The sequence below is a fragment of the Homalodisca vitripennis genome, chromosome X, assembly GCF_021130785.1.
Source record: "Homalodisca vitripennis isolate AUS2020 chromosome X, UT_GWSS_2.1, whole genome shotgun sequence".
Classification (NCBI taxonomy): Eukaryota; Metazoa; Arthropoda; class Insecta; order Hemiptera; family Cicadellidae; genus Homalodisca; species Homalodisca vitripennis.
This window is the reverse complement of record NC_060215.1, coordinates 58039304-58060907: the sequence shown is the minus strand read 5'-3', so window position 1 is coordinate 58060907 and position 21604 is coordinate 58039304. Positions and strand designations below refer to the sequence as shown.

The 21604-nt window shown below is 33.2% G+C and overlaps 1 protein-coding gene across 1 annotated transcript in view; it reads right to left on the bottom strand.

Annotated features, from left to right (window-relative positions):
- LOC124369038 (FYVE, RhoGEF and PH domain-containing protein 6-like) overlaps positions 1-21604 on the bottom strand; it is an 85582-nt gene that overhangs the window by 6830 nt on the left and 57148 nt on the right. Inside the window, exons 7-10 of the mRNA XM_046826719.1 lie at positions 14887-15025; positions 11470-11571; positions 8648-8747; positions 2906-3075 (exon numbers count right to left, since the gene is read on the bottom strand). Of these exons, the coding sequence (XP_046682675.1) occupies positions 2906-3075; positions 8648-8747; positions 11470-11571; positions 14887-15025 (511 nt within the window). The remainder of the gene's footprint in view (positions 1-2905; positions 3076-8647; positions 8748-11469; positions 11572-14886; positions 15026-21604) is intronic.

Below are 21604 nucleotides of genomic sequence, written 5' to 3'. Positions count from 1 at the left end.
CGAGACTGCGTTGCTGATCATACCATTGTTTACACACTGGGTTTTACCCATTTTACACGAGGAACAAGAAATTGACCTGGATGAAGAGGAAACCACAAGTGACAACGTAATGAGTCATTCTGCTGCTAAAGACACCTTCGATGTTGCGCTGAAATACATCGAGCAACATCCAAATGCAACCCCCGATGGACGTATCGTGGCAAAAAATGGAGGGACACTTTTGCAAGGTCAGATTGACAAAATTGAACAAAAATCTATTACTGAATTCTTTAAATAAGGTACTATACATATGCTTAAATTTTATTCTCGATATCATTCAATTTAAAAACTGTAAATGTTTGAAATTTTGGCAGCAACATACGAATGCTGATATTTACAAGTACAATAAAGTTGTTTGCTTATTATAGTACACTGTATACGTTTAGTTTTTTCTACCTGAGAAAGTCTTTTTTTGCTCCTCCCGATATCCAAACTTTTGGACGTTCCGACTATGGCTCGGCCCCGACATGGTCGGATATGAGAGGTACTACTGTAAAGCGAAATAGGTCACCAGTGAGTGAAAATATACTGTTTTGTGGATTACTTGAAGCTGGATTGAATGTTTTGGAAGACAAACTAAGTGACGATTTTGTTGACAACATTTCACAATCAGAGGATTCCAGTGCCGATTCAGATTCTGGTGGTGAAGAACTCATTTGTGATCCAGTAGATGACACGGACAAAGACCCGAATTTTGTACTTTCTGATAATAATGCTAATTATTCTTGTGACAACCTAGACTTGCCTTCCATGTCTGCAGGTAGGCCTAGTGGTACAAAGAGAGGTAGGCCTCCAAATGTTGTGCCTGTTGACTCTGGTTTAGGTCAAAATAATTTGGTCAGACCTAGGCCTAATAACACTACCCACTAATGAAATGGCAACCAAGGAATTCCTGATGTAGGCCTTAATGATTGGAAAATAATAAATGATATTGAGGACTCAGGTAATACCACATCCTTTGTTTTTTCTGGAATTCCTGGTCCAAATACTGTCCACCAAATGATATAAAGCCGGACCAGTACTTCAATTTATATTTTGCATTAGGTTTGCTGCAAACCTTTGTTGCTGAAACTAATCGATACACAACAGCATACATGCAGAGCCATCCAAATTTGTCTCCTGGAGCTAGAGTACATAAATTGCAATCTGTTTCACTCTCAGAAATAAGGTCTTTCCCAGCAGTCATTCTAAATATGGGCCTCAACAAACAATTGACAATAAATAGTTATAGTCAACCATGAAGTCACAGGCTAGCCCTTGGTTTTGAGATATGTTTAGTAGAAATCGGTCTGAAGCAATCCTCCAGTTTTTCCAGATAGTCGACAATCGTACTCTAGCTAAACCTGGTCAGCCTGGTCACAATTCTGCAGGAAAGTTACAACCCCTATTAGAAAATGTAAGAGAAACTCACAAACTGCAAATAATCTATCGGAATCGAAGTGTAAATTACATCAGTGGAGGATCATGAAACTACTTGCAAGCGTGGAGTAGCTATGCACTTCAGTCTAATCTCAATCTGCAGCTTTACCACACATTGTACTTCATGTGCTCGTCAGTTATTCTAAATTAGTTTACAATACTGGGCTTCAAGAACATTTGCAGACATTACAATGATTAATAATGTGAATAATTTGATGAATACTGATTGGGAATAGTTCTTCCATCGAAGGTTAAGTGGCAACCTCATGATTGATGAAAAAAAACCATCTATCTCTGCTAGACCATGAAGTCTTCCACTTATTGTTTCTGCTGATGTGCTCTCCATTTCAGCAGAATTCAGATGCTAATATAAATGGACTGTTATCAATTCAGTCAAAATTTTGGGTAACAAATTTTACAGATTTATTTTCTGTATTATATTTTTGTTTGTAATATAGAGGAATAGGCTGAATCTAACCATTTCATTCTAAATTTAATTTTGATAGTGTTTTTCATAGTAACCCCAAATAAAGAATCTTTTAATTTGATTTCAAATTTTTTGATACATCCTAGATTATAGATCCAATTCTAATTATTTGCTACTTGAAATATAGCCATATACTATTTTCTTTTCATCAACCAAGATTTCTCTTACTTTTCACAGCCATATAATTATGAACTCTCAAAATTAGTGGTTAGTTTCCTAAGTCTGTTCTTTGGTGTCAAACTCTTATGTTCACAGTGAGTTGTACCTTTGCTTGTACCACAATCGTTCTGTATCAAAATCCAAGATCAAAAAATATTCTGTTTCTAAGAGAGATTAATCATTCAGTAAGTGATGTTTTTGAGTTTTTGCAACACAATAGTTTGCTTGTGGAACGGTTTATTACACCATGTCATGTTATGTCTTTTATTTAACAGCAGTATATGAAATTTATTCAAGATTTAGTGATAGAAAGTTATGTTTCAAAATTTTCAAAGATACATAATACCCACAATAAGTTTTGTTTCCACAAATGAAGAGATGCATGAAAGGTCAGCGTGTGAAACTCAGCCAAGACTCAACAAGCAGAACTGCTTGTGAAAAAGATTTAAAGTGATAGATGACACAACATATCCAGGTGATGCAACTGATCACTGACACTCAGGACAAGTGTATGACATTCACCCAACAAAGAAATAAACATTTTCCAAGCTGTATCCGGCACATTATTATGCCAGGAACTTTTTAGTACCTCCTGAAAATCAATTAGATTGTTCTCTGACAAAAATAAAATACTGATCATTAGAAATCATTAGGTAGATAACACGCATACTTCATTTTTATAATTCTTTTGCAGAAAATTCAAATGTTTGAGTTACATTTGTATGTTTACATTTTTTTTAACCCTGCATCGTTTGATTAATCAAACAATTAAAATGTATGTAAGCATACAAATAAACCAACCTCTTTAAGTCGCTGAGGAATGTACTTTTTAACCTTTTTCCCAGTACTCTGCCCAAACTTTTTAAATGAAGAACGTATTTCTATCATTTTCAATGTCAAGTCTTCTTCCTGAGAGATGCCCAGCTCTTTCTTGACAATTTCCATCATTTCAGATGCTGACTCTTCAATTTCTGAAATTTGTACAGTTATTATTAAACATCAAACAAGTGTACTAGATATAATATTTATATACCCTTATATTTATATATCCAGGAGACTCTAAATCAAGATTATCACTTATAGATTGGCAACATGAATTCAGTAGCGGGATGTAACTAAACAAAATATGTAAATATTGGGGAAGGAGATGACTTGTCTAAAAATTACCATTGCAGTGGATGGGCCTCCTCGATTCAAAAGATAGGGCAATTAGTTTTTGGTTGGGATATATTTTTAAAATTTTAAAGTCGTAGCCCTTTGGTAACTTCTTTGGAGACCAAAAAAGAAACTATTTTTTTATCTCTCCTCGAGGAATTGCAGGTGCTCTAAGTAGGAAATTTAAATAATTTTGTAACCAGACCCAAATAAAATTAGTTGAATTACAAATGTAAACACTGTTTTGTACAATAACTAGTTCAGTTACATTTTTGCACAGTAACATTTACAAGATGTATATTTATATCTTCAGGAAGTGTATATTTATTCTTCATGTGTTTTAATAAATTATAAATTTAATAACTTTTAGTATTTTTTAACATTCCTTGAAAGAAATTTTTAAATGATCTTATACATAAAACACATCATTTCCTCCAGTCATGTTTATTTATATACATGTTTGTTTACATTATGTATACACTGTATAGATTTCACATTTTACCTTCAACCATTCTTATTTTAGCCTGATTATGTGAAGCTCTTAATTTCGGTTGTATTAAAAAAATAATGGGCCTAATTATATTCTGTTCAAATATGCACAATCTGATATTTGGTAATTGTCCTCGAGAGGTACCTGGCCTTCAATCATGCTGTGATATAATAAAAGTCAATTTCTTTATCTGTACACGATTACAGAGGTGAAATTAGAACCACATAGTCCTTTCTTACGTTTAACCTAAAAAAAAACCAACTACTAAACAAATACATAACTCCAGTTACCAAATAAAATCAACTTAAATTTGGCTACTGTTTTAAAATCATTTAAAGATTAAAATAAAACTAAAACTAATATTACTTTGCATAGTGTCATAGTTTAGAATCCTAAAAAACTAAACTATATACTACAATACAAACAAAATATATTTTCAACTCATTCACTCAGTCATTCATTTCACCCGCTTACACCCGTGTCCACACCATCGATCTCAGCAGCCGTGGTCATCCAATCTAAGAAGAGTATTTTCAAAGCTGAATTGAACTGTGCCCAGTTTTTCAGTTCTTTAATACTACCTGGAAGAGAATTCCAAGCTCTTCATGCGCTAACAATGAAGGATTTATTAAATATTGATTCTATGACTTGGAATCTATAGTATAGAAAATCCAGTGCGGGTATTTTTATGATTCCATTGTTAGAAATAAATTTGAAATCGTTGACAAAATATTGTGGAAACCCACACTTATAAGAATGGAATATAACACATTCAAAATTTGAATGCTTCTCATATCATTAAATTTTAAAACTGATATGCGAATATAGTATTATGGTGATATAGATATATTTTCACAAATTAAAACAATTTGATTAAAACTTTGGATTTTCTGGTGTTTGTTGCTCAAAACCAACCACAGGTATGTAATTAATTATGGAGTTGTAATAGTTAAAGTATGGAAATATAAGTGTTTTCACATGTAACAGTTTAATATGGAATGATAAAAAATGTTGCATTTTCTTTAATGAGTACAATGCAAAAGACTTTTATAAAGTACCTGCTAAATACTTAGACGACTCCATCGTAGAGTTAGTAGTCCCTTACTTCTAACACTACTGCACTACGTTATTGATATTCCGTTCATTGTTATTTTCTGTACATTGTCAATTGTGTTCAGAAGTCAAGAGTGTCCAATTATTATAGGTTTTGTTTTTTCCGAGTTAAGTTTAACTCCATGAGTTTATGTCCATTTTATTAATTGTTTAATGTCTTCATTTATACTATCAACAGTTATGTTCAATTCACTTTCCTTACACTGAGCGTGTATTTTTTAAAGTCGTCAGCATATGAGTGAAATCTAGTAAAAGTCAGTGCAGTACTTATGTCGCTCGCATATTAAGCAAATAGTCACGGTCCAAATATAGATCCTTGTGGTACACAACGAAGAACAATTTTCCAATCAGATATGGCATCCTCAGTACGGATACACTACCATCTACCAACAAGGTAAGATCTCATACAAGAAGTAACAGACTAAGAAAAACCTCATGTTTTAATTTGGCTAATAACAGGTTGTGGTCATTTGAATTGAAAGCCTTTGAATAACATACCAAACAGTGCATACATACAACAAAATAGTGCACTGTCTTTAATCCATTGTAAGCTAAATATCAACACACACACGACAATGCAACGTCTGTGTGGAAGTATTCAATCGAGAAGTGGGAACTTTTGAGTAATACAATTTACAGTACAACAAGCTCCTTATACAATTTAAAGCTACATCAGCAAGCAGCAATCAAATTTTGTGTTCTTCTGAAAAAATCACTACTAACACCCTGGAGATGATTCAGAAAGCATATATGAACAAATTTTTATCCCGGACACGTGTTTTTGAATGGTACAAAACGTTATTGGAGAAACTGGAAAGCCTTAAATATGACTCATGTCTAGGTAGGCATGCTACGGTCCCCACTTTGCTGTGCCTATTCTGCTACGATCCACTTTGGTCGCCCTTCTGCTACGGTCCAGTCCCCAGTTGGCTGTACGATTTTGCTACGTTCCAGGCCCCCGTTTGTTGTCCCAATTTTCTCACAATCGTTATTCAAAGTGTGCTGCCCCTCATTGGTTGTGCGACTTGCTTCGTGTTGGCTAACTCATATTGTTCCAAGTTGATATTTAAATAACGATCAAACTTCAATGTCTGTGGTGTTGTTGAAAGTGTAGTTTGTATTAATGAAAGTAGGCTACACGTTATATATCACTAGCACTCGGTCTATATTATCTCAGGTTTTTTAAGTAGGTTGAATAATGGTTCAAACTTAATACTACTCTTTTGAAAGTTCTGATCAATATGATTGTTTATATCATAATAAAGTTCACAAAATATTCACTGTTCTTACCAATCACTTTGAATCAAATAAGTTTTGAAAGTAATATTCTTTAATTTAAAGCTTATTATCTTACTTACCACATTTCTTTGTAGATGGGATACTCAATGAAAGACAAAGCAAATGACTTTGACGTCAATTTATTTTATATTATACTGTCTAATTCTACTCACTTTGCTTTGATTTTTGTTCACTAACACAACATCCCATCCCTTATTACAACTTCAATGCACTATTGTACAGTTTCAAATTTCATCTATACGAGTAGACGTCCTTACTGCTTCAAGTCCAGACAGAGAAGAAGGATTCTCCGTATTAAACTACGCATACCGGTTCACACAATGTTCATCCCCTCTCCCGTTCAAATCAGCGTCTTCATGATTAAATATAATTTGATTCTTTTCTTATAATTGTCGAAATTTATCACGTTCACTATAATTGATCAATTTAAGTCTTTCTATTTTCTTTTATTATTTTTCTAAAGCTTTTTTATTTAAATTTTTAGCAACATGTGCTTTCTGACGTCATCAATAAGCAAGTCATTTTATCCCACAATTGGCTTTTCTGCGTAATTTTATTTAGTACTTTTGTAAAACACGAATTTTGGTTATGTATAACTCATTTTAATTAATTAAATTTGTTCCCGTATAAAGTTTAATATATTTCTCCGTTATTAATTAAATAAATCTCAATTCCGACAACATGTGATTCACTGACGTCACAGTCTGCCGATTCACTGACGTCACAGTCTGCCAATTCCCCGGGAATATTCAAATGTCGTAATTTGACCTGTCACAGGCAGGCCATCAAAATCGAAAACAAAATAAACATCAATGCTATTGATATCATGTTGCGGGAAGATGGTCGATTGACTACAGGAAAAATTGCTAAATTAATGCATATTTCAGATGGATCAATTGAAGACATAGACTGCAATGAGTTTGATGAATTTAGTATCGGGATAGTGTCCTTGCTCATCAAGCAAAAGTAACATAAGACACTATAAAGGATCTAGCCACTGACATCATGTCTCATACACCATATTTAACTGCTCTGACGTCTTGTAAATTCCAACTTTTCCCACATGTGTAAAGGGACCATTTTCTATCACTGTGTGAGTGAATCATGCTCTTCAGGTATATTAATCCAGGCTCATAAAGAAGTACTTTAGTGAATACTTGGAAAAGTAGGTAGAGTGTTGGAATCGTTGCATAACGTATTGGATGGATAATATAATTCCAATAAAGAATGTACATGATTTTTTAGTTGTTACTGTAGTTCTATCATTTTTTCATACACCCCGGTAAATGAATGCAACTCCTTGAAGAATAATCAAAAGATTTTTCTATTTTTTTTCTATCTTCAGAAAAGATATCTTAGTGTTCTGATCAGAATTTTGATGAAAATTTGACTTGATGGTTTTTATCCATTGAAAAAAAAAACTTACCACATTAACCCATTGCGGATCGTGAAAACGGCGCGCGCGGGCCTTTGAGTACGAATTAATCCGTATTGCAACGCAGCACCCGCAGTGTTTGCATGCCTACCTGCCTGCTTAGCGCGCTCGCTAATTATACATGTTTTGTTTGTTTATGTTGTTATTTATGTTATATAAACATTATACAGATCATATTAGACAAGTATATTATACTAGAAGTAAATTCAAGTATATTCATAAATATCCTCGGAAGCACTACTTTGAGCGTTTTTATTGATATTGAAATGATGTTGAAATAGAGTTTCCACATCCGGTGGTGTCCCAGGAACAATGTCTGAAATAGTCTGAACATCTGAATCATGGTCACTAGCCCGCTCGTCACTGTCAACATTAGTATCCGCGTAATTATGAAAACGTGGACAAATACGCGTGATAGAACCGTCTCCATCCTCAATAACACTATCGATATCACTTTCATCACTTCCACTTTCTAATAATAGTCTATCTAATTCAGATGATCGTAAATTGTCACCCATTTTATTTACGTACACGCACACGAGGCAAAGGAAAATAGAACGCCACGACTGTACGCCTCAGACAAACAATTTGTCGCAAATAATAACGTTATTGACCGATAACGAGGGGAGTATTTGTGGACGAGTATCAGAGATAAGATAGGAAGCCAGTCCAGGAAAACTGACTATAAATATCTCCGAGGCTTTAACAGCGATAAGCGTTCAAAACAAATGAGTCATCCGTACCACGTCATCCGCGTGAGGGTCACGTCATTGTGCTTTTGGTCCACGCCTCGCTCCGCGTCACCCTCACGTCGTTGATCCGCAATGGGTTAATGTAGTATCTAAAAAACCACTTTTTTGTGATATCAGGAAGATTGGTAGAAAATCATCAATACAAATGTAAGTCACACAACATTAAAAAGTCTTGATGAGACGAAAACAATCCTACCCCTCAAATGTTTATTAATGCTTGTTTTAACAGGATTTTGTATGAAGTTTAAAGAGTAATGATTTTGAAATATAAAGACAATTTAAATGAAAGTAAATCTCACCAGTCAGTAGATATTTATAGCATTCTGTGCAAACTCTGTCAGAATTGAAGTGAAGATACTTCATTGGTGCTTTGTAGTCTGAGCAGGCACTACACACCACCTTTAAAAATAACATGATTTTTCAATTACATATTTTTAAAGGAAGATTATATTTCTAAGATGAAAGTAAAATCTTTCTAAGGGTTGTAAATAAACTAAGTAAATAACAATAATGACCAATTACACTTTTTTAGCTACACTGCTAAATGCTAAACAACAAAAGCTATTTCATAAACAGTTTGAATGCATCTTAACCTCTTCAAGATCACAAGAAATAAAGTGGTTTTTACTGCAAGTTAATGGTGATTTGTTAGGTTATTGTCTAATTTCATGAAGAAGATTAAATCTTGAATAATCAATGGTGGTGATGAATGGTGTGTAGATCTTGAATGAGTCAGTGACAAATTGACATGTTTGACACATAGATAACACAACTATCAAGTTAACAAACACAGTATATTGTTTAGAACCTTTGACTGTGTTGATTCATTACTTTTAGAACATTTCCCTAATGGAACCAAGCTACTGAAGTTGGTCTCAGGTTGAAATTTTGAAAACATATTTTTGTTTTTCACAATTTTCTACCATTAAACGATTTAGTAAAAAAAACTTTATTTCAAAAGTCTATGAATAGTTATGATAATTAATATTAAACCTTACCATAGATCTAATTTTCAAATACTATAAATAATAAACTTACAAGACAATTTAAATTCAAACTGGTTTTTTAAACATTTTTGTCATTATTTCTTTTAGATAAGGTTCTTCCAACAGATCAAAAAAGAGATCCTTTTCAATGAGGAATGGCATAGAGTACTGTTTGAATTATTTAAAATTAATAAGTAATACAAATTTTGATAAGAACTGTAGATGTGAGAGCATAGATAAAGTTGCATAATACAAATACTTAAGGGTAATCTAAGCAGATTATTATTAACAATTTGACAGGTCCTTCTTAAAATAGTTTTTCATTCAAGTGACAACTTTTACAGTCTGTGTGATAACTTTTGATAAAAATGTCCTAGAATCTAACTTGGTTCAAAGAAGAACTCTACTAATTTTGAGGTCAAAAAGGTACCTAAGTCGCAAATAACTCAGGAAAAAAATGGTATGTAGACTTAAAAAGTCTCGTACATACTGTAGGATCCTTCGATTCTCTGGTGTATCTGTATATTTTAAATGAAAAATTAGAAAATACACAATTGTGTGACATTTTGAACATGACAAAGGATTTAAGTAAAGAATTTAATCAATGTGCAAATGTTATTGTCTTTAGATATTGTTGCTTGGGAGGGGTCTTTAAAACTACAACCCCTTAGTATAAATCAAAAGTCAATTTTTCAACAGTCTGAATGAACAAGTCTAAACATTTTCCAATTCAGTTCATCCTATCTATCTATTCACTTTTCACAAAATATCTTTTAATTCTCATTTATTAATATTTTTATTCCTTCTTTCATCCATTAAGTTATGTACACAATATCTTATATGCTTAAAATGTTGAAATTGTACTGGTTGTTAACATTAAAATTGATATAAAAACAAACTCTGCCTAACACACCAATTTCATTATTTATTTAATTGCATTCCATACTAATCTTAAAGTTTGCATAAATAACACGTTTCAGCTTGGCCTAAACAAGGCTGAGGCTCTTACTGCCACTTGATATGGGAGGGCCCAAATAAGTTATCTCCTCTCTCTCCTTTACCCCAACTAGAAAGATATTCTTACTACAATGCATTTGAATCTGAAGTTCTCATTGCTACAAGAATAAAGTATTTTAATCTGTTTTACTTTATTTTACAATCTTTATATTTGCCCAAACATTACTGATTGGTTTACCTCATATATTTTGTTTTCTTCATTGAATTCAGACAAATTCATTCATACCATATTTTTCATACTTACCTTTTTTAAATTTGTAAGTCCAATCATTAAAATAACATGTGAATTAAGTATTAGTGATAGTCAATGTTACATATCCAGACTGCTTTACCTATTAAGTCTAATTTTCATATAACGTAAATCAGTGATTTCATATTGGTTATGAAGACATTCTTGAAAATGTATTGTATGAAAATAAACTACATTTCATTACAAATTTAAAATGTTGGGATGGCTATTCCAGTCCAAGTATTGTTGGATAGATGATCCAGTGTTGCTATGAGGTGATTATTACTATATTTTTCAAGAAAAGCTTTCATGTTTGCCTCCAGTTAATGGAGTTTTTACACCAAATATTACTTTTTAAATAAATAAAAAAGTTATTAGTGTGGCTTTTTATGCTAATTTGAATATGAGGTATATTTATATTCAATTTCTACAATTATTTACAACAGTTAGCAGTTCAAACCATACAAAATTATTATTCAGCTTACTAGTAAAATACTGTGCCAATTAGCTTCCTTGTGTTCACAATAAAAGGGTTAGTTTGTATGACCATCTTTTTTACTGATCTTCAAAAACTACAATGTGTTGTAAAATGAAGAATTGGTACAAATGTTTTAAACTATGATCCATTTGTTGGCTTTTTAAACCCTCCCGAGAGAAAATGTTATGGTGCGTTGCACGTCATGTTTAAGAAATATAATATTGCTTACAAGCTTTGGTGAGGACGATGGAAAAAGAAAAATTCCCTCCTGATGACCAATGAATGATTAAATACCAAATCATTCTCTTAATGAGCATACTACACTGAAAATGCATTAATTAGAGACCATCTTCAACCTAGCCAAGTAAGTTTAACTCATTGACAAATTTAAATGAGAGATCAGTGACATACCTTACCACAAGCTCGACAGTGATGCCTACGAAATGTCATTGTGAATTCAGCCGTACATATTTGACACATAGTCACCCTTTTATCTTGGATCCATACGGGTGCCTAAAAACAAAATACGGGCATAATACAAATGTCACATTATTACCAATCCTACTAATGTAGTATTGGTAGTTATATATGTATGTAGTAACGTATGTCTGTATATAGTAATCTACACTCCATAGTCTGTGCTTATTATGTTAATAACAAATAAATGTATATTAATTTTACATACCAAACACAGCAATTACTTATAAACTTTGAGTGTGAAGGCTGTTCAGAAAGTAGCAGAAGTTATGACTCTTCATGGCAGTGGGCAGTGCTTGAGTTGCCATCTTATAAAAAATAGTCCTATACTCAGAACACATCCAGCGTGCTAACAGTGCTCCTTCTACTTTACACTCTATGACTTCTTAAAATGTGTGCTGCAATAGAAAATCCTGCTACTAATAAGGTGATTTATGTTTTTTTCAAACAAAAACCATAATCAATTTTTAACCAACTTTGTGATCTCTACGGAATCTCTACTGTGATCTCTACTTTTTGTTTTAGTAAACAAAAAGCACATATTAACTAATATTCTAGTTGCCAATAAGGTTAGCTCTTTCAGTGCCAGATACAGCACCAAGTAATAGAATGTATAAAGAGCAAGACAAAAACTATTATGACTGTATTATTAATTAATAAAACGTAATTAACTGATTTCCCACAAATTTTACTAAGTGGACATAAGACGTTATGGATTAATAATTTCTAAGTAATTTTGTTGTGAAATTAATACGTTAGCTTTCTTACTGGCCCAATAGGAGTTAAAGAGTTATTTAGTTTTTCCCAATGTTAATATATTTTTTTATCAATACAACTTCTGGCAAGAAACTACAAATCTACTAAGAGTCATGCTAAAATTGATACTTAACTGACATTTAATCCTACAATTTTGATAACAGATTTGGATAACCAAAACATCCTTGCTAATCTGTAGTTACTATTTATAATGGGTTGTTTCTAACATAGGACCAGGTATTACTGTACATCTCATTTGAATTTATGTAAATAGCAGTATTAGAATGTAACCTTCATTTTTATTTTTGTTTAGTTAAAAAAATTTGTGCAGCCACTGTTATTTTAAATATAAAATTACTTATATTTTGTGGTAAATGTTTACTACAAAAATCTAACCAGTAAATATTTTTCAGACACAAAATGGTATATTATAACATGTTTAAAGTTTAAACATATATGTATTCATTTGAAAACTTAAACTCGTATTAAGACTTATAGCCCAAGTATCAAAATTCTATAAACGGGAGTGTATAGTACTAATTGGGGGGGAAAAACATTTTTCAAAATGGGGTACTCACCCCCATGCCAAGTCCCCGTATCCAAAGCCAAAATTTTGAAATGGCGACTATTACCTTGTGACACTTTAAATTGAAGCTCATAAAAAATTCTGTATTTTGGTAAAAAATATTGAAATCGGCCAAGCCTTTTGGTATCAGCAACCAATAATGTAATTTCTTACATTACAATTATTAGTCTAGAAACTACTATACTACTGCTAATAACACAACACCATTACTTACTGAATGCAATGATATTGCCAAAAAACCAAAGGTTTTGTCTAATATTAACATAATTACTAATTTCGCTATCAGTATTTGTAAGTAAACATGACAAGAAAGTGTATTATCATTCTTTATCTTTTTTATCTACAGTATTGTTATAGACTGGTCATAAGCAGCTATCTCTGGTCATGTTTCAACACACCAAACATTTGGGAATGCAGTTTCATTTGTTTAGTGACAGTGGTGTGTGTTGTACGTCTTGCTTCACAAGGAAAATGGTTTACAGCCTTCAAGAAAAAGTGGAGATTAGTTGTATCTTTGTCACCGAGAATAAGTGTGCGAATAGAACTGCTAACAAATTCAACACAACATCCTTGAAGAAATGTGTCACCTAGGTACATCATAGATTTAGTTACAAAATTTACTGAAAGTGGTTCAGTTAATAACAAGAAAAGGTCTGGTAACAGAGTTGTTGACGAATTATCTCAAATTGAAGTGATTCCTAATGTTGTTGAAAACCCTAATTTTCAGCGCTTCATGAACGGAACCAACAGATAATCCAGTTTCAACGGCAAGTTTATGAATGGATGTAGGATGACAGAACACTTTCTGTACATGTAAATGTTGACTTTAAAGCACTCATATTTGAGCTACACGAATATGAGGCATTTCAATGTTCATAACCATCATAAGAATCACAGAAAATAGGATCTTTTGATTACTGACTCGACTTATGAATGAAATAAAATAAACATTTTTTTTATTAGTGATTGAACTTATGATTAAAATAAAATAACAAAGAGAATAAACAAAAATACCTGTTGAGTTAAGACTAACAAAAACTACAAAGGTATGCCTCATCAATCATAGATCCAAAGGCAAGAAATGAGTATCACTTCTGAGACCTGCTAAGTATCGAGATATGACTAGCCTCTCATTCATAGTGAGTACAGAAATCGTACATCAGCCACCTATATTTTAAACACTAATACAATCATCACCCGTCAACCATGATCAGGTTGTACATGTACTACTTTGTTATGTAAACAGCCAAAATAACTAAACAGTCAGAGCAAAATGATTCTGATCTAGATGAAACAGAAGGACTTCTGGTCAAATTATTGTGGTAATCACAGTAAATATGCATAAAACACAAAAAGAATATTAATGTCTACTGAAATTTAACATTAAGAGACACTGAGAAATACGTATTTTTTTTAATGTTTTAAAAGCCTTAAAGGCCTAATTGATCTAACAAACTTAAAAGCCAAATAAATTGATACTTCATAATTGATACTTTCTATATTGATACTTACTTTCATCTATGACAGGATATCAAATACCAACCTATAAAAATACAATTCTTATTGGCATAAAAATAAGCCATGAACTTCATCGTCAAAACATCCCAAATCTTAGAGCAGGCATTCTCCAAGATTGATACTACGTTTGGATATTTTATATACTTAAAAATAAAGTTTTTCAGTTATAGTACCAATCAATTCTTGCAAAAAAAGATATTCTCAGATCGAAAAATTGAGAATGTGTAGTATGTAAATTTTTGTAATTCCTAGTAATTAGGCGTCAGATAGTACTCCTTAGTTACATTTTTAATTTAATGACACAGACTCATTAAAATTAAGGCATGAAAACTTGACCAATTAAAAACCTATTTTATCATAACCCATATTTATTGTGTTTTAGTTCATATTTGAATGAGGTTTTAGACTGCATTCTACTTTACTATACATTTCACGAAATTATTTTTCTATAAATTTAATGATATGTTGGCACACTCATTTTTAATACATACCTCTCTACCAATCTTAAGAGGTTCAGCAGAGGCACTCATGGGAACATTGTGTTTATGGAGGAAAGTCATCTGACGAGAGTTGTAGTCTTTAATTGCAGCCTTTAGAGTATTCACCCATTCAGTAAACTCTTCCTTATTCCTGTAATCACATCTTCTATATTTTGTTTTCCACACAGATTATCAATGCCCAAAAGACCCCTAGAGATTAGATCTACTATTAGAAGTTACAAAAGATGTTTCAAAAAATGTCATAAGAAGGGAACTTCAGACTCAATTTTACATACTAATTAAAAGGACAAAAAATCAATTATTAATTCCAGGGCTTACAACTACCATTATAGGCTTTATAGATCCTTATCTAGTAAGGCTAGAGTATCTTAAACAACTAAACAACAACCAAAGTCTTAATGGAAGATCTCATCTGATAAACTACGAGGGGTATCCAAAAAGTAAGTTTCCATTAATTATGAAAAAGTTAAAAAGACTCAAAAAATAACTGAAACACATTTATTCAACTTTTTACATCATACCTTATTTTTCTACATAGTTACCATCCCTTTCTAAGCACTCTTGGTATCTAGGAAGTAGTTTTTTTATTCCAGCATCACAAAATTCACCCGCCAAATTTTTAAGCCAAGTATCCACCTCATTTTGAAGGTCATCGCTGTTGGCAAATCGCCGACCGCCAAGGTGTCTTTTCAGCTCCGGAAACAGATGAAAATCGCTAGGCGCAAGATCTGGTGAGTATGGAGGATGACCAAAAACATCCCACTTAAATTTCCTCAAAAGTTCCATTGTTGCACGAGCAGCGTGTGGTCGGGCGTTATCTTGAATAAACAGAACCGTGCGCGACAAAAGTCCGCGCCGTTTATTCTGTATTGCCCGCCGAAGTCTGGTGAGAACTTCACAATACCTTTCTGCATTTATGGTTTCGCCACGAGGAAGATAGTCAATCAATAACACTCCACGGCAGTCCCAAAAAACTGTAGCCATTACCTTTCCTGCCGACTCAAAAACTTTGGCTTTTTGAGGAGCTGCCTCTCCTTTTTTTTGCCACACCATACTCTGGCGTTTGGTCTCTGGAGTTGAGTGGTGAATCCATGTTTCATCACCAGTGACTATTCTACTGAAAAGGTTTTCATCTTCATCGTCAAACAATCGCAAGAAAGACTGGGCAGCAGCCATTCGTTGTTGTTTATGGGCATTGCTCAATAAGCGAGGCACCCATCTTGCACACACTTTTGCAAGCTGAAGATCTTCTGTCATGATATTGTGCACAGATGACCGGCTAACTTCAACACTTGACGGCAGTTTATCCATAATTTCATCGAGAGTCACTCGCTTATCATTGTCAATAACTGCTCGTACAGCATTAATGACGTCAGGTTGCCGAGAATTGGCCGGTCGGCCACTACGCTCATCGTCATGAACATTTTCTCTTCCTTCCAAAAACATTGCACGCCAACGACGGACCATCTGAACGGACATAACATGTTCACCATACACTTGACACAACTGACGATGAATTTCAACGGCAGTTTCGTTTTTGGCGGTCAAGAAACGAATAACACTACGGACTTCGCAACTGGCGGCAGAACGCAGTGGAGTCTCCATGATGTTTGGGCAGCAACTGACTGAGAAGCGTGACAATGGGCCAGTGACCGGCGCACCTGTTGCCAACCGAACCGCGCTACATATCCCCGCCCACAGCTGCACGCTGTGTTACGTACGCGTCTTTTTACAGAACAGGGAAACTTACTTTTTGGATACCCCTCGTAAATAGTAAAATTTAACACTTTGAGTGTGAATCCTGTAATTTTATGGAGTACCGAAACCTCCATGAATGCAGATCATGTAATATTACAGAACTGTTTTTAATTTTAGTGAATTGCATAACTCCTCATTTTACTGTTCTGCTTAGTCTGTGATGTTAGTAAAACAATTCTCATCTAGAACGTACGCACTGTATCACCTAAAATACAAAAAAATCAACTGACAGCTTGAATTGTTTATTTACCTTTCTTTACAAAAACCCTAAAAGAAGTAAACAAGAGAACTGATAATAAAGACTTGTCTTACAACAGTTTTGTCACAGCTATATATTCCGGCAAACTTTATATTAGAATTTGTCACTCCATAAAAAAAATTACTGAAAATAAAGGATTTTTAAATTTTTGGACCTGGCAGGTTACAGTTTCAAATTTGTTATCTTATTTTCTGTTGACTTGGATAAAACAGTTGATTGTCTTAAACAACAGTGCCTAAATGAAAGAAATCTAATACAGGTTCTTTTGCAATTTTCTAGTAATGCTTATTTGCATCGTATTATAATATACACATGTGAAAAAGGACTGAAAGGTCTTTGGATGATATTTTTAATAGATAACAAATAAGCCAAAGAAAAACAGTTGAAGTAGTGGGCAATAAAAACTCTATATATTTACCTATACTACTCTATATAGAGAGATATATTTATCTATATTTACTCTATTTTAGTGTGTTTTTTTACTTGCAGTAAAAATAACACTTAACAAAAAAGATAATCTATGTGTGTTAGACATTTATAGACCACCAACTGCTGCTATTGATCAGGCAATAAGCATAATAACTGATGTGTTAGATAAGATTAACCCTCAACTGACATGGACCCTAATTCTGACATATTAATAACTGGAGACATTAACATAAACAACCTGATTGACTCAAGAGATAGTAGAGCCTTTCAGAAATTCTAGGAATCTAGATGTTTCAACAATTAAACTGCCACCAATCAGAATTACTGCTGATAGTGCAACATCAATTGATATTTTTGTTCAAACATTGATACAGCTGGAGTTTCAGTGGAGATTCTCAATACAGGACTATCAGATCGCACAGGCCAGTGCTGTGCCTTGCATGTGAATGATACATGTAACTTATCAGGAAATTATATATCATTCAATTCGTCGAAACTTCAAGCACAAGAATATAGAAAGAATAAGGCAAGAGTAGACAGATCAAAACTGGGAGAAAGTGCTGCAATCTAGAAATGCAGATGAAGCATACAATAACTTTGTTAACACCTTGATTATGATAATTAATCATAATATATGCCCATTTAAAAAGACCCAAAATAATTTCAACTGCAAGACAAAACCTTTCTATAACAAAGAAGCTACAGATTTAAAAACTAATTTTCTTATGAGACATATTTTATCAGGCAAAGATGACAAGCAGAAAGTTTTTTCACTTCAAAAACTATATGATCAGAAGTTAAAAACACTTACTGATGTGAAGTAAATACAGATCTTGTAAATAAGTCTGACAACAAAACCACAGCAATATGGGATGTGATAAATGGTGAGAGAAAATCAACCAACAAGCATTGTACAGAGATATCTTCTATTAAAGTAAGACAAGAAAAGATAAAGCAACCTATTCAAATTGCTACATTATTCAATAACTTTTTTTCCAATGACAAGAAACTTTAGAAAGCACTCAGACTTTCGCACACATGAGGAATATTCAACCATCAAATATCACGATGGTTCTAGATTCTTTTCCTTGGTTTACATCAAAAGATATAACAAAAATTATAGGTTCTATTAAAGCCAAAGCCTTAACTGGTCTAGATGGGATTCCTTCTAAATTGATAAAACATTTTAAAAATGAACTTGTTATCTCCCTTCTGTACATTGCAAATATTTCATTAAAAAAAGGCAAATTCCATCATAAATGAAAATTACCAAAGTAATTCCTCTTCATAAAATAGGTAAAAATACTACCTAAACAATTACAGGCCAATTTCTTTGTTGTCATGCATTTCTACAATCATTGAGAAACTAGTGCTGGTTTCTCTCTTGTAACATATAGAAACAAATAATCTTATAAAAGAGAGCCAGCATGGTTTTAGAAAGGGAAATTCAACCACTACAGCAATTTTTGAATTAGTGGAATATATCCTAGACAACTTGGAGGAGGACAAGCATCTTCAAATACCTTAGTAAGACCTCCGATTGTCTCAGCCATGACCTTATATTAGCCAAACTGGAGTCACTCGGTATTCAAGGCACAGTATTGAAATGGATCAATAGTTACTTGATTGGACGAAGTCAACTGGTTGAAATAAAACAATCTGATAGAGGGATGACAAGTAACGCAAGTTCTGACCTCCTACAAGTGACAAAGGGTGTACCTCAGGGGACTATTCTGGGGCCAATTTTATTTGCAATATTTACAAATGACCTTCCAGCTTTCATTAATGAATTCGGTCATGCTATAATGTATGCAAATGACACAGTATTTCTCTCTGCAAATAAATGCTTGAAACTGTTAGAAATTAATGCTTACATTGACGTCAATGTAGCCCTTGAGTACTGCAACAACAGTGACCTTGTTTTCAATGAACAGAAAACCAAACAAGTGTCATAAGGTAGGAAGAAGGGGGATGTATCTGTAATTCCTGGACTGCAGTCTGTGACAGAATTTAAGTATCTGGAAATTGTCATTGATGAAGATCTTTCTTGGCAAAGTCACATTAATACACAAGTCAAGCAGTGCTTTGTTTGCAATTAGAAGAACAAAAGCAATCAGTACTGTAAAAGCAACTAGAACAGCGTATTATGCCCTTTTTGAAAGCAGTATTAGGTATGAAATTATGTTTGGGGTGCCTCAACAAATAAGAATTGAGAACGTGTTCTAATACTACAGAAGAAAGCAGCAAGAATAATAGCCAACTTAAATGGGCGGGAAAGCTGCAGAGAGGTTTCAAGAAATGGAGACTAATGACAGTTATAAATTTATATGTACTAAAAGCCACAGTCTAACCCACCTCCAAAAACCTTAAGTGAAATGGCGATCAACATACCTACAACACAAGAGATGCAGAGAACTTCAGCCTCCCACCTCACACAAAGAAGCTGTTTGAGAAGAAACCTTCTTATGCTGGTGCCAAGTTTTTCAATCAACTGCCAAAAGACATCAAGAGTAACTACCTGAAGGTGCTGAAACATAGACTGCTGAACTGTCTCCTGGACAGACCATTCTACACCATAAATTTGTTCCTCAACTTGGAAACACTGGAATGACTAATTTAATTTAATTTTTGTATTCATGACTGTATTTTTATTGATCGTTATAACACCATTTCAAATCTTGGTGATTTTGAAATAAAGATATTATCTCTCTCTCTCTTTCTCTCCCTACTTGGCCAGCTCAAATAGATAAAAATGAATAAAAAACAATAATAAATATAGATATTTTTATGTAACTTTTTTTGGAACAAATGAGACTTCAAAGTGCAATAAAACTAGCATTTATCTATATGAGGAGTTGAAAAATAAATATGGAACTTAATGAGAAAATAATGAAAAATTCAACCAGGCTTTGGATAAAATTGACAAAGCTGTTAACTGTGCTATACAATTTACAAAAAAAAAAAAATAATAATACCCAATGATAGCACAAAAATGTCCTTATCTCCATCTAAAAACCACTTCTAAAACAGAGAACTTAACAAATACAAAACCTGTTCCTAACTCATCGCTCGTACAAAGCCTAGTAAAGATTCAGATAAAATTAACAATGAAAATAATAATACTTAACCCAATCCTATGGCTATACAGTGTGGTGAAGTAAAAGAAAACATTTGTGTATCTGTGCTAGAGTCCAAGTGGATAACAGATAATGTTGTGCAGATCTATTATGATCTGTTGAATAATATATTTAAAAACAATAGAATTCATTTTCTAAATCCTGTATTAACAATAGCAATAAAAACTTTTAAAGAATATATAGATATTCATCCCCATATGTTTGCAAAACAAAGACTATTTTCTTTTCAGTGAATAATTTACCAGAAATTCAAAATATTGGTGGTTTTGGTTCCCATTGGAGGCCTTTTATTACTTGATAAAACTCAAAAGAACTTTTATCATTTTGATTCAGGAAGTGATCTGGATTTTAAACATAGAAGGTATCTGGAAAAATAAAAATCTATCTTAGAAACTGACGATATTGCTTCTGTCTTAATTGGTGAAACGTTGAATCAGAACACAGAAGTTTTAAAACAAGTCTTAATACATCCCTCTGAATAATTATTTATTTTGACTAAGCATGCTCTGCATCCAGGAATTGATCATTCCTAAATATTACAATAAAATTCTACAAGATGGCTATGGTAATCAATCAATCAATCAATCAGTAGGCTTTATTCGTGAACATCAAGTGTAGAATAAGGGTCAACAATCGATAAAACAAATCAAAAAAATTAAATCTAAGTAATACATAAGGTTATGTCCCTCCTTGGGATGTTCTACAGCATGTCACAAATTCTTCCAGGCTGTAGATTGATTCTCTCAGCAACCAGGTCTTCAGTCTTCGTTTTAGAATTTCAGGATTGTCTTCTTTCAGCTTAGGTGGGAGTAGATTATAGAGTTTCGCTCCTGCACATGATGGTTTTTTGGAAAATAGAGATGTCCTGTGTATTGCCAGGCTGAAGTCTTGAGCATGTCTTGTTTGCAGGCCATGAAGATCACCATTTCTAGTAAGTCCTTGTTTGGAGGCATGTACAATGACTTCAATTATATAAATAGCCACAACTGTCAATATTCTTAGTGTTTTAAATAACTCTCTACAACTATCATGATGTTGGAGGGAAGCCATGATTCTTACTGCTCGCTTTTGAATGAGTAGGATCCGCTGAAGGTTCTTTGAGGACGAGCTGCCCCATAGAATCACT